A 13,993-nucleotide genomic window follows, 5' to 3' on the forward strand; every position below is an offset into this window, starting at 1 on the left:
AGGCCTGACATTTCAAGGGGCAGAGGGGAATCAGGTAGGCTCCTACTCCTACACCTAGGAGCCACTATTCAACACTTCTTATCATGAGCCAAGCTCTAGTCTAAGTGCTGCATGTGGTTTGTTTCCTTAAATTTAATATTATCCATCTCCACTACTTCCCCAGCTGTCACTCCACTCCAGCCTCCTTGCGGTTTGTTCCTTCAACATGCCATGCATGTTCCCACCTCAGGGCCTTTGCACTTGCTATTCCCTGTGCCTTGAACACTCTTCCCTAGATATCCACATGGATCCTTCACCGTCTCAGCTGTCTGCTCAGATGTCACCTTAGACCCTCCCTAAACTTCCTAACCCAAATATTACCCTTCAAACTCAAGCCGTGTATCCTGCTTTAATCTTCTGTAAGACTGCCATCACCATCAGACATATATTTGCTTATCTCTTTTCCATCTGTCTCCCCCACTTGGATTTCAGTTCCACGACACGGCAGGGGCTTTTGTCTATTGTGTTGTGTGCTGTGTCCCCAGCTTTTGGAGCAGTGCCTGGTACTGTTACCCTGTGTGCAATGACTCTAAGTCAGATGTTCACAAGAGCAGATGAGAAAACTGAAACCCAGAGAAATTAAGTAATGTGTCCGAAGTCTCACAAAGTAATGTGACAAAGTGCTAGAGCAGCGCCTAGCATATGGAAGAGGTCTATACAAGTGTCAACTATTATTAGTATTTAATCCTCACAACCATCCTATCACACCCATTTTACAGATGAGGAAACAGAGGCTTAAAGAGATGAAGTCAGTTTCCTGAGGTCTCCTAGTAAGTGGCAGACCTAGGATTTGAACTTAGGCAGCCTGATTCTGAACCTTCAAATCATAGCGTTTCTGGCAATGCCCTTGTCATATGCAGAATACAGCCTGCAGGCCAAAACCAGCATTTTCCAGTTTTTCTGTAATTTTTACATGTTTTAAGTGGCTGGAAAAAATCTCAAGAAGAATATTTTGTTTCACATGAAAGTTATACAAAATACAACTTTCAGTGCCCATAAAATAATGTTTTATTGGAGCTCAGTCATGCTCATTGTTTCTGTGTGGTCCTTGGCAGATTTTGTGCTATGGCAGAGTTGAGTTTTGAGACTGGCTGGCCCTCAAATCCTAAAGCAGAGCATATTTGCTATCTGGCCCTTTGCAGAAAAAGTCTGCTCCATATTTTGCATTATACCAGTAGTTCTCCAACTTGAGCTTGCATCATATCACCTGAAGGGCTGGGCCACAGCCTTGAGAACTGCTGTAGACTAGTCTGCCTCCTACGAGCAGGTGTCAGGGCTGGCTTGGTGAGCGCTGTGCCTGAGTACCCAGTGCAGGCTCTGGCACACAGCAGGTGCTCAATAAATGTATGTCGACTGAATCAGTGAGTCCATGTAGGCCATGAAGAGTAGAGATGGAACACTCAAACTTTTCACAGGGAGACAAAGGACATCAAACCTTTGTTCTGTGTCTGAGGGTGCCCGGCATCCAAGTTGGGACCTAATGTCATCCCATCTTTCTTAGGAATAGGCCTAGAAATGTGATCTAACCAAATGGCTGCCCCTCTTTGAGCCTCAGTCTCCTCCTCTCTGCAATAATTCCAATTCTATCACCTTCCTCTGATGCTGGTGCAAGGTGTGAGGTATCTGTGAGGCCCCCAGGTAAGCCCAGGGGTCAGGCACTCAGCTCAATATGTATCCTGGGGGCTACGCTGTTACCATTCCTGAACTAAGTTACTGAGCCTTTGAGCTGAAAGTGCTACGGGCTATTAGGAAACTTGGAGGAGCTGTGGGGAGGAATAAAACATCCATCCATTCACTTAGTAAAAACTTATTGGGCACCTACTGTTTTTTTTTTTTTTGTTTTGTTTTTTTTTACGTGGACCTCTCACTGTTGTGGCCTCTCCCATTGCGGAGCACAGGCTCCGGACGCACAGGCCCAGCGGTCATGGCTCACGGGCCCAGCCGCTCCGCGGCATGTGGGATCCTCCCAGACCGGGGCACGAACCCGCATCCCCTGCATCGGCAGGCGGACTCTCAACCACTGCGCCACCAGGGAAGCCCAGCACCTACTGTTTTTCAGGTGCTGTTCTGGGTGCTGGGGATACAGCAAGGAACAAAACAGACAAGTCCTACAGCTGACATCCTCGCTTTAAACTTTTACGTATGATCACTCCCGATTTACTCAGGTTAAGGAACTGAGCTGTAGAGAGACCATGGAGGTTTCGAAAAGATTATCATCATTGGCAGCTATGGAGCTCTGGTAACCTCCTGATCCCAAAGCTTCCCTTCGAGCCAGAGAAACAACAGGTCAAGTCCGGTTGGCAGACCTGGGGTGGGCAGGTTTCGGTCTTCTTACTTGCTCCATGGGTAGGTTGTGAGTGGCCCCAAGCAGGACTCAGTGGTCTCAACCAGAGAAATGGGCATCGTCGCCGGCCGGGCCCCTCCTGTGCCCCCGGCCTCCTCTTCCCGGCCGGCCCCGCCCCCGAGGCCACGTGACGCGTGGGGGTTTTCCCGTTTCCCTGGCGTGACGTAACGACAGGGTGCAGGCCAATGAGCGCGCAGGCCGGCGGCGCCGGGGAATTCCGCCGCCCCGCCCCCGCCCGCCGCCCGCCCGGCCCGGCCCGGCGCCCCCCGCAGCCCCGGGCGCCGCGCGTCCAGCCCGGCCTGCGGCCCCAGCCCCTGCGTCGCTCTCCCGACCCGCGATCGTCCGCCGGACCGTGCCACCTGGCCGCTCGGCCTGCCCGCGTGTGTGTGTTTTGGTCTGGGCTGGCCTCCGGGCCGTCAGTCCCCACTGGTTGGGCCATGCCGAGTCGCCGCGTCGCCAGATCGTCCGCTGCGCCGGAGCTGGGGGCCTTGGGTAAGCGGGGCCGGGGTTCAGGAGAGGAGTCTGGGGCGGGACTGGAGATGCGGGAGGCCTGGGGTCCTGGAGTGGTCTGGGGGTTCCTACAGGAGTCTTAGGGGTTTTGCGGGGAGAGTGTGAGGGTTCCGGGGACACTATATCAAAGGGAAGGAAGGAGGCAGAGGATGGTGACCGGGTCCGGTCCAAGGTAAGAGAGAGACGTCCCACTAGAGAGTGAGAAGGGGGCGGGGCCTGACCCTGAGGCAAAGAAGGGGGCGGGGCCCGACTACGAGAGGGGAGGGGCAGAGCCTGACTCGGAGAAGGAGCAGCGGGAGCTGCTCCTGAGGGACTGGGCGTGGCCAGACACAGAGAGGGAGAAAAAGGAGAGGCCTCGCCCACAAAAGGGGGCGGGGCCTGGCCATGAGTGCGAGAAGAGGGCGGGACCTAACGCAAAGAAGGAAGCAAGGTCTCACCTACTCAGAGTAAGGGGCGGGGCTTAAGGGAGATACGGGGGCGGGGCCGTACTCAGAGAGGGAGAAGAGGCGGGCCCGACTCTGGCAGAGAGAAGGGGGAAGGCCTGCTCTGAAAAAAAGAGGGCGGGGTCTGACTCAGAGAAGAAAGAGGAGGTGGGGCTTGCCTCTGGAGAGAAGTGGCAGGGTCTGAGGGAGAAGGGGACGGGCCTGACACTGGAAAAGTGAAGAGGTAGGGTCTGACCCTGAAATAAGGAAGAGGGTGGGGGCTTTCCTAACTGAGGCTGAGAAGAGCTCCTCCAGGCCCTTCTCAGCCTTCTTAAGAGAGAGAAGCAGCAGGGCCTGAGTGTGATGAAGGATGGGGTGACTGACAGAAACTAGGGAACCTGTCCATGAGTTAAGGAAGGAAGGCCGGACCATGCGGGCTATAAGGGTGAGGGGCATGCTCCAAAGGGGCGGGACCAGGAGAGGAACGGGGGGGGGGGGGGGCTTGGGAGATTCTCTGGTTCTCCCGCCGTATTTCCATCACCTCCTGAGACATGCCTCCCTCCCTGCAGGGGCCGCGGACCTCTCCTCGCTCTCGCTCGCCGTTTCCAGGACCACGGGTGAGCAGCCCTCCACAGTTCCTGCCCATCTGCACGCTCAGGATGGGGCAGGGGGAATCCTGTGGAGGTGGCATTGTGTACGCCTCTGTCTGGGGGTTTTGCGGAGGTCTACCTCAGCTTTCCTCAGCCTGTATCCCTCCCTGCCCGTTGAGATGGGGTCCCCAGATGCCCCTACCTCCCGGGTGATAGGGCAAGTAAAACTAACCACTCTAAGAGAGTCCTCTTTAGAGATTCACTATGGTAGTTCAGAGCGTAATAATTACATACTGGTGCCACCACCCCTTCACTGTAAGTCACTTCCCTTCTCTGGGCCTCAGTTTTTCTCATCTGTAGGATGGGCATAATATCAATGCCTCAGAGGGACCGAGAGGATTCAATGAGCTGATACAGCTAAACAGTATCAGTATTAAAGCAATAACAGTATTAAAGCAGTGTCTGGCACACAGTTAAGGGTCACCCAGAGAACTGTTAAAACAGTTTTGGGCCCCACCTCCAGAGTTGCTGATTCAGTAGCTCCAGGATGGGCTCTAAGAGTTTGCATTTCTAGCAACTTCCCAAGAGATGCTGAGAACCAGTAGTCTATAAGGCCCCTCATCCTGTGCCATCCAAAATTCAGTGCTGCCCAAGGAAATGCAGAAGCATGGCCAAAGGGTGACATCATCTCTCATAAATGTGCTGGAATTTGGAGGGCAGGGATTGAGTCCTGCCACCAGGAAAACTCAGTGGCCCCAGTAGGCTGGGTCTGAACCTCTCTCTGGAGGTAAAATCTTGGGATGGACCCCAGAAGTGCTGGCGTGGCTGTGGAGGAGGCCCTGCGGGTTCTCTAAGAGGTTTGTGAGTTTGGGAGATAGTGAAAGGTGGGAGATGGCATTGGGAACAGGTACTGCCAAGCACTGGTTCTGGACAAGAACAAAGTTGAGACTTTTCTGACCCAAGACCTAGATCTTTGGTTTCTTTCAATTGAGAGTAATTTCTGACGTTATCCATTCAACAGATATTTACTGAGTTCCAATTGCATACCTGGCCCTGTGCTGGGCAGTGCTGAGCACTCAGCAGTGACCAAGACAGCCCTGGCTCCACCCTCACAGGGTCCCCTACCTAGATGTGGAAGCAGATATGTACACAATGAATTAAATGTAGGATTATAAAATGTGATAAAGGCCCTAAACAAATCTTGGGATCAGTGACACCTAAATAGCATGGTGGGGATGGGAGAACGACTGAGATAGAGTGGGAGGGAAATTTTCCCTCATTTTGATGGGCCAAACACATACTGGGCCCTGGGTATACAGTGGGGATGGGGCAGATGTGTTTCCTACTCTCTGGTGTTCACAGTCTACAGGAGACAGATATGAATCACTCTAATATACGGTCATGTCAAATCCTAGCCAGTGCCATGAAAATGATAAAACCAAGGCACCTAACTGTGAGTGACTGGAGTGGGGGTTCTGGGGGCTATCTTGGATAAAGTAGTCAGGGAAGACCCATCTAGGAGGTGACATTTGACCAGGGACCTGAAAATGGAGGAGGAGACATGCAAAGATCTGAAGGAAGAGCATTCTGGTAGAGACCAGCCTGTGCAAAGGCCCTGAGGCATGAAAGACAGCTGCTCAAGTGTGGCCCATCCTGGCTGGCCCTGAATGGTGGCAAGTTTGTGTGGGAGTTTGGGAGGGGGGCAGGTTGTTATTTGAGCTGAGTCCTGAATAAAGAGAAGAAGTCCCTAACATTTCCTGGCTGAAAGAGGATTTTAGATAATAATAATAATGATGGCTAAGTTTTATGGAGGGCCTGAAGTGGTCGGACCCTGTGCGAAGCAATTTCCGAGTGTGCTTCTAAATCCTCATGTGAATGCCTGAGATATATCAAACCTTTTTATAGAGAAGGAGGCTCAGAGAGGTTAGGCAACTTTCCCAAGGCAACACAGCCAGAAGTGACAGCTGGGATTCAAACTAACATCTGTGTGACTCCACACCCCGTGCTCTGAAACCATGTCTTCCAACCTCCCCATTTTATAGACAGACAATCTGAGGCCTATAGAGGGGAAGCCACTTACCCACATCCATAAAATAATGTCTCTCAACACCTTACCCAACAGCAGCCAGCATTTATGTATCGTCTACTATTATGGCAGTACTAAGTGCTTCCCGTATATTAAACAGCCCAACCAGACAAGCATTATTATTGTGTCCATTTTATAGATGAAGAAACCAAGGCACAAAAAGAGTTTAAGTAATGGGCTCAAGGCCACATGGCTAGCAAGGAACAGAGCCAAGATTTGAACTGAGGCAGTACAAAGCTTCAGCCACAGCTGCCCGGGCCTCAGTTTCCCCTCGCAGCCTGGGAGCTCCTTGAGGGCTCAGACAAAGTCTAACTCATCTTTGGATCCCCAGGTCATCCAGCACGGATGCCTGAGAAGGTGTTTCCAAGTTGAAGTGACTTGAAATTGGCCCTGCCAGTGATCTGTAGCGTGTCCCTTCCTCTCTCCCAGCCTCAGTGTCCCCATCTACCAAGTGGGGATGTCTTCCCCACCCTGGTGACTTCACAGATCACATGAGATAAGCGGGGCAGGAAGTCTGCTTTCCAGGGAGCAAAGGTCTGGCCGCTGGGAGCCACTCCCCGAGAGTGGAGGAGGAGGACAGGTCTGGCAGCGGTGCAGGTTGGCAACGATTCAGTGGCCAGCGGCCAGTGCAGGCAACCCTGGATGGGGCATCTGGCCCCGGTCTGCCCTCCCTTGCTGTGTGACCCCACAGCCTTGCTTGCTCCCTCTGGACTCCACTTTTCCTGTCTGTGGAATCATGGGAGGTTGGTTTCCATCCTCCACGGTCCCTTCCAGGGCTGAGCTTTCCTGAAGGGCTTCCCCAGCATTGCTGTCATTCCCCCCTCAGGAAGTAGGGGCAAATCCTGGATACCAGCTGGGTACTGCTGGGGACTGGCATGGAATGCAGAGGGAGGTGTTTGCCTAGAAGTGAAGGATCAGCCTTCCTGGATCTTCAGACACCAGAAAGTGATCTCCCGGCGTCTAGGGTGGGCTTTAGGGAGGGGTCCACCCCCACATTTTGTTTAGAATCTTGGGCATCCATTTTTTCCCCTGGTGATGAGACCCTTGGCTTTTCCTTAGATTCTCAACACTGCTTCATAATCCCTGGTCTAAAGTTTTTTGGGGGGGAGGCATTTGAGGGTAGCCCGACCCTGGGACCCCAACATTGGGAGCTGAAGGGAGGGTAGGCCAGGAGGGAGAGTGGGGGTTAGGGCTTAACATCCCAGGGAGTCAGAGCCCAGGATTTCCCAGGATGGAGGAAGGGGGAAGGGCTCTGGGAGGGGACGGGGTTGGGGAATCTGTCTTAAAAGATGAAAGTCTTGACCACTTCCTGGACCTCACCTTTCTCTTTCTCTTCCTTCCACAGATGAATTGGGTGAGTATCACAGGGCAGTTCTGGGGGGGGGGCTGGGGAGTCCAAGTGCTCACAGAGAGGGATCTTGGCCTTCCTTGTTGGGGAGGAGGTCACAGTGTGACTTCTGGGACTGCTGGGGGATTTTAACAGAGTCATGTGCTCCCAGGGTACTTAGCAATGTTTGACACTTAGTTAAGATTCGGCATATGCCAGCTGTCTTTAATATTAGTTACTGTTACTACAACTATTGTTCATTCATTCAATGAGTTGTATTGAGCACCTGCTGCATGCCAGGCACTGTCCTAGGCACCGGGGATTCAGCCGCGAACCAAAGTCCCTGCTCTCTTGGAACTGATACTCTAGTGGCAGAGACAGGAGGAAAAGGAATAAAGAACAAAATAATGTTAGGGCTTCCCTGGTGGCGCAGTAGTTGAGAGTCTGCCTGCCGATGCAGGGGACACGGGTTCGTGCCCCAGTCCAGGAAGATCCCACATGCCGCGGAGCGGCTGGGCCCGTGAGCCATGGCCGCTGAGCCTGCGCGTCTGGAGCCTGTGCTCCGCAACGGGAGAGGCCACAACAGTGAGAGGCCCGCGTACCGCAAAAAAATAAAATAAAATAAAGTTAGATTGGGCTAAGGAAATAAACAGCAAGAGGCCTGGGGAAAACACATTAGATTGGGCCTTTCTGAAGAGGTGGGCTGAGACCGGAAGAATGAGAAGGAGCCAGCATGGGTTGAATGGGGGGAAGCGTGGAACAGGCAGATGGAGGAGCCAGTCCAGTGCCCTGAAGAGGGAGGGCCGGGCTTGGTGGGTGCAAGTGACAGAAAAGAGACCAGAGCATGATGAGAGGGGGCAGCGGGAGGCAAGAAGCCCAGGACAGAGGGGGCCCGTCCACAGAAGACTCAGTGGCCAAGGTCGGAGGTGTGGGTTTTGTCTTTGTCCTGTTTTCCTGAGATGAGTGGAGTTTGGGGAGAGTTTTATATGGGAAAGGTGTTGACTTTGACTCTTAGGGAGATGGGAGCCACTGGAGGCTTCTGTTCAAAAGGGGACAGGGTCTGACATCAGATCCCTCTGGCTGTGTTTGGCAGATAGACTGGAAGAGGCGAGGTGGGGAACAGGAGCAGTGGTTCAGACGGAAAATGATGGAGGGTGGCCAGGGAGGAAGCAGTGGGGGTGGGGAGAGGTGGTGGGACCGTAAATGTATATTTGAGGTAGAGGCAGGAGAAGTTCATGGATTGGACATAGTAGATGTGTGATCCTAAGCAGCTGATAAAGATGTGCATCCTTACAGCTTGAGCACCGTGGATGGTGGTGCTGCTTTCTGAGATGGGAACGGCTCGGGCAGAGCACCTGTTATTCTCGTTGTTATTAAATGGGGCAAGATGGAGGCAGGGGTACCTGTGACTTGATCTGGGTGAGAGGTGATGGAGGCGTGGGTTCGGGAGCTGTTTCGGAGGCGTGTGGACAGGAGGGTGCAGGAGAAGGAGAAAGCACGCCGACCCCTGGGGTTTGGGGCTTCAAGAACTGGGGGACGCTACGCGTCTGTTTCCAAGAAGGAGGGCAGGGGCTTTTCTGTGTTCGGAGCTGACGCCCCTGCCCTTGGCCCACGAGAAATATGTCTTGAAGAAATGAACGGACGGGAAAAGGCGAGAGCAGCACAAGTCTGGGGGTAAAAAAAGCCTTTTCTTTGACCATCAGCGTCATCCCTAGGTTTTGCTTCTCCCGCAGAGATCATCGACGAGTACATCAAGGAGAATGGCTTCGGCCTGGAGGGGGCGCAGCCGGGCCCGGGCGAGGGGCTGCCGCGCCTGGTGTCCCGCGGGGCGGCCTCCCTAAGCACCGTCACCCTGGGCGCCGCGGCGCCCCCGCCCCCGGCCACGCCGCCGCCCTGGGGCTGCCCCCTGGGCCGGCTGGTGCCCCCGGCTCCGGGCCCTGGGCCGCGGCCGCACCTCGTCATCACCGAGCAGCCCAAGCAGCGCGGCATGCGCTTCCGCTACGAGTGCGAGGGCCGCTCGGCCGGCAGCATCCTCGGGGAGAGCAGCACAGAGGCCAGCAAGACGCTGCCCGCCATCGAGGTGGGCACCAGGGGCGGGGGCGGCACCGGGGGCGGTGGGACTCGCGTGTCCCCCGCCCCGGAGATTCATATGCATGTATTTCATTATTCATGTATTTTATGGTGGTTATTATTATTGCTGTTGCTATTGTTGGAGAGGATGATACCACTGTCACTTGACCTTAAATTTAAAGGGCATTCAAAGAAAGGCCTTCTTCCCGGCAATTTGACAGTATTGGTCAAAATGATCATTGGTAGCCTCCCGGTTCACCAGTGAGGCCTTAAAAATCAGAGTATCTGGATTCGAATCCAGGTACTGCCTTGGGCAGGTTACTCGGTCCCTCTGTGCCTCCTCCTCTACAAAATGGGATAATACGGACTTCCCTGGCTGTCCAGTGGTTGGGACTCCACGCTTACACTGCTGGGGACCCGGGTTCGATCCCTGGTTGGGGAACTAGGATCCTGCAGGCCCTGTGGCGTGGCCAAAAAAAAATTAAAAAACTGAATAATAATAATAACCAAGCACCTGGGGTTGTTGGGAGGAGTAAATGAGTTACTTATACACGCCAAGTACCTCCAACATGGTGAGTGCTCAATTGAGATAGCTTCTAGTATTGCTAGTATAATTATTATTATCATTATTACTCTTAGGCCAGGCCATTCCACTTCTAGGAACTTATCATGTAGATATGCCTGCATCTGGGTGAAAGGGGGACGTACAAGATTCTCCCTTGCAGCCTTGTTTGTATAGAGAAGAATTGGAAGTTTCTGTGTTAATCATCAGGGGACTGGTGAAATAATCGATACATCTACCGATTGCAATCCTATTCAGCAGGGACAAATATATCTGTGTAAGTGTGCAGATAAATATAAATGCATACAGTTAATACAGAAAAAATTTTAAATGCAGCCATCCCTTAAGTACTGATGTGGAAGTATCTATCTCCAAGATATATTAATTTTGTTTAAATTGAGGTGCAGAATTTTGTGGGTATTATACAGTTGACCCTTGGACAACATGGGTTTGAACTGGGTGGGTCCGCTTAAACGGGGATTTTTTTCAACAGTAAATACGATCCCCAGTTGTTGGAATCCCCCCAGGCGGCACCGCAGAAACACGGATACTGAGGACCAGCTATAAGTTATAGGTGGATTTCCCACTGCAGGCAGGGTTGGTGCCCCAGTGCTCCCTCCCCCCTCCCTACATTTTTGAAGGTAAACTGTACTACTGTGTGTGTCAAAAAGAGGGGAAAATAAGATTTTCAATTTGTATTTGGTAGTATTTGCATACAGAAACTCTGGAAAGGAAAACAAATACAGGTGAATTCTTTTTTGGAGGCAGTGCTGAATGGATAAGGTACAGACAAGATTTTCAACTATACCCGTCTTTATTTTATTTTTTATTTTATTTTTGACTGTGTTGGGTCTTCGTTGCTGCGCGGGCTTTCTCTAGTTGCAGCGAGCGGGGGCTGCTCTTCGTTGCAGTGCGTGGGCTTCTCGTTGCGGTGGCTTCTCTTGTTGCAGAGCCCAGGCTCCAGTAGTTGTGGAGCTGGGGCTGAGGTGCTCCACGGCATGTGGGATCTTCCTGGACCAGGGCTCAAACCCGTGTCCCCTGCATTGGCAGGGGGATTCTTAACCGCTGTGCCACCAGGGAAGCCCTTTATTTTGTTTTAAAATTTTGAATCATATGACATGGATCAAAACGTTCAAAAATATGAAGAGTCATGTTAAATTAACATAATTTAAATTAAAATGAACAAAAGTCCCCCACTCCTGCCTCCAGGTTCCCCCCCCACCCACCCAGAGGTAACCATTGTTATCAATATCTCATGGAGCCTTTCAGGAGTATTTTATGATTAATGATTATACAGGCAAATATATATATACGTATATACTCCCCTTTTGTACATAAAGGGGAGCGCGCGTGCGCGTGTGTATATAAAATGTGTGGGGATTTTTGTTTTTTGGGTTTTTTTGGCCGTGCCACGCAGCTTGTGGGATCTTATTTCCCCAACCAGGAATCGAACCCAGGCCAGTGGAAACATGGAATTCTAACCACTGGACCACCAGATTCCCTTCCAGAAGTTATTTGAGTGACACACATGAAGGAAATAATAGATGAACCGAATCGTTCTCTACAGCCCTGCTTGTAATAGCGGGAAATAGGAAACAACTAAAATGTCCACCAATAGGAGACTTGCACAATATATTATCCTATATCCACACGGCGGGATGAGATGGTAAAGAGAATAAGACAGCTTCAGTCATGCTGATGTGAGCTCACCTCCAAGATATATTCTTAAGTTAAAAAAAAAACACATTTTAGGACTTCCCTGATGGTCCAGTGGTTAAGACTCCACGCTTCCACTGCAGGGGACACGGGTTCGATCCCAGGTGGGGGAACTAAGATCCTGCAAGCTGTGTGGCGTGGCCAAAAAAAAAAAACACAACTTCTGGAAGTGGGATTGCCCGTCAAAGATGATTTGACGGCTGTTGCCAAATCGCCCTGCCCTGGGGGCTGCATGCATGACTGTCTCTCCCAGTGATTTCTGAGAGGCCTGGTTCCTGTGCCTTTCCAATACAGAGACTTCATGTGTTTCTGGATCTTTGCCCAAGTGCCCATGGACCCTGAATTATGTGCTCACCATCCCACCAGCCTGACCTCCATCTGCTCCCTGACCTCCAGCTTCCTCCCTGGTGACCAGCTCTCAGTCTCCTCCAGATTTCCCCCTACAAGACCGCCAGAGGGGTGCTGTTAAATTACACATCTGCTCCTCTCCCCTGTTCAGAATCCTCCTTTGGCTCCCTAGCACCCTCAGGAGGAAACCCAAGATCCTCCCTGAGCCTCTAAGACCTTTCATGGTCTGGCTCCCGCTGCCCATTCCCATCCAGCCCTCCTCACTCACCACCATCCAGCCACCAGCCCTTTGCCTGTGCCATTCCTCCTGCCTGGAGTGCTTCCCACCTGTAGCCTGCTCACCTCCTATTCACCCTTGAGGCCTCAGCCCACCTCAGCGACGCCATCCCTGACCCCAGCCCCAGGTCCCAGCTCCCTCGTGTGAGATCTGTTTCCCTCTCCTCTTCCTCAGTGGGATTTGTACGCAGAGCTTTACTTGGGGGATTCACAGAGCAACCCTGTCCTACCCCAACAAATTTGGATTTTAGGGTCAGAAAGACTTGGGCTTTGGTCCTGGCTCTGCCATTTACCAGCTGTGTGGATTAGGGCAAGTCCAGTGCTTCCCTTGGCCTCAGTTTCCTCATCTGTAAAATGGGGATGACGCTCCTGCCCCCACAGGACACTGTGAGGAAACCAGGGAGATGGCCCAGCACTGGTGTGCAGGACCCCTTACTCAGACAGGTGGTTGTAGTTGTTGTTACTGGATTTGGCTCTAGGCGTTGTGGCCAGAAGTAGTGTGTTACCGGGACATTCTGGTGAAAAGAATGGTTTACTTTGAAACGTATATTCCATCACTGGCTTTTCAGGAATGGGCAAGTGTGGTACGTTAAGGGGCAATTTGTAACCCCTCATTTATCTTTAAGCATTTTGTCTGTTTTTCCAATTTGATAAGGGATATTTTTTCAGCTTTATGTCTCAACTTTTTTGGAAAAATTTTAAACCTATGCAAAATAGACAAGGATAGTGCAATGAACGCCCGTATCCTTTTGCCACATTTGCTTTATGCCTCTCTCTTGGTTTATTTTTTTGGCCATGCTGCGAGGCTTGTGGGATCCTAGTTCCTGGACCAGGGAACGCACCCGGGCCCTCGGCAGTGAAAACACAGAGTCCTAACCACCGGACCACCAGGGAATTCCCAATGCCTCTCTGTCTCTCTCTCTTTTTTTAATAAATTTATTTATTTTATTTACTTTATTTTCGGCTGTGTTGGGTCTTCGTTGCTGCACGCCAGCTTTCTCTACCTGCGGTGAGTGGGGGCTACTCTTTTTTTTTTTTTTTTTTGCGGTACGCGGGCCTCTCACTGTTGTGGCCTCTCCCGTTGCGGAGCACAGGCTCCGGACACGCAGGCTCAGCGGCCATGGCTCACGGGCCCAGCCGCTCCACGGCATGTGGGATCCTCCCGGACCGGGGCACGAACCCGTGTCCCCTGCATCGGCAGGCGGACTCTCAACCACTGCACCACCAGGGAAGCCCGGGGGCTACTCTTTGTTGTGGTGTGCGGGCTTCTCATGGCGGTGGCTTCTCTTGTTGTGGAGCACAGGCTCTAGGTGCACAGGCTTCAGTAGTTGTGGCTTGCGGGTTCTAGAGCACAGGCTCAGTAGTTGTGGCGCACAAGCTTAGTTGCTCCGCGGCATGTGGGATATTCCTGGACCAGGGCTCAAACCCGTGTCCCCTGCATTGGCAGGCGGATTCTTAACCACTGCACCACCAGGGAAGCCTGCCTCTCTCTTTATATAGACATTTACGGAGGAAGATTTGAAAGTGAGTCAGAGATATGACACTTCACTCAAAATGTTTCAGCCTGTATCTCTCAAGAGCCATGACTTTTTTCTACGATGTAGGACCTGTCTAATCACAATGCTGTTATCACATTCTAGAAACGTAATATTCATGCAAGAATATTATCTAAGATTAAGTCCATAGTCTAATGATCCCAGCTG

General features: G+C 51.9%; 1 protein-coding gene across 2 annotated transcripts in view; it reads left to right on the forward strand.

Annotated features, from left to right (window-relative positions):
• Positions 1 to 2,805: 2,805 nt before the first annotated feature.
• Positions 2,806 to 13,993, forward strand: part of RELB (RELB proto-oncogene, NF-kB subunit) — a gene marked incomplete at its 5' end in the record, with an annotated part of 30,321 nt that continues 19,133 nt past the window's right edge. The window contains 3 exons of one of the 2 annotated variants that reach the window (XM_079723282.1): positions 2,806 to 2,875; positions 3,885 to 3,932; positions 9,034 to 9,398. In XM_079723282.1, the coding sequence (XP_079579408.1) occupies positions 2,821 to 2,875; positions 3,885 to 3,932; positions 9,034 to 9,398 (468 nt within the window). The remainder of the gene's footprint in view (positions 2,876 to 3,884; positions 3,933 to 9,033; positions 9,399 to 13,993) is intronic. The other variant, XM_079723283.1, reaches the window with a different exon arrangement.

This window comes from Hyperoodon ampullatus (assembly GCF_949752795.1).
Source record: "Hyperoodon ampullatus genome assembly, chromosome: 18".
Taxonomy (NCBI): Eukaryota; Metazoa; Chordata; class Mammalia; order Artiodactyla; family Ziphiidae; genus Hyperoodon; species Hyperoodon ampullatus.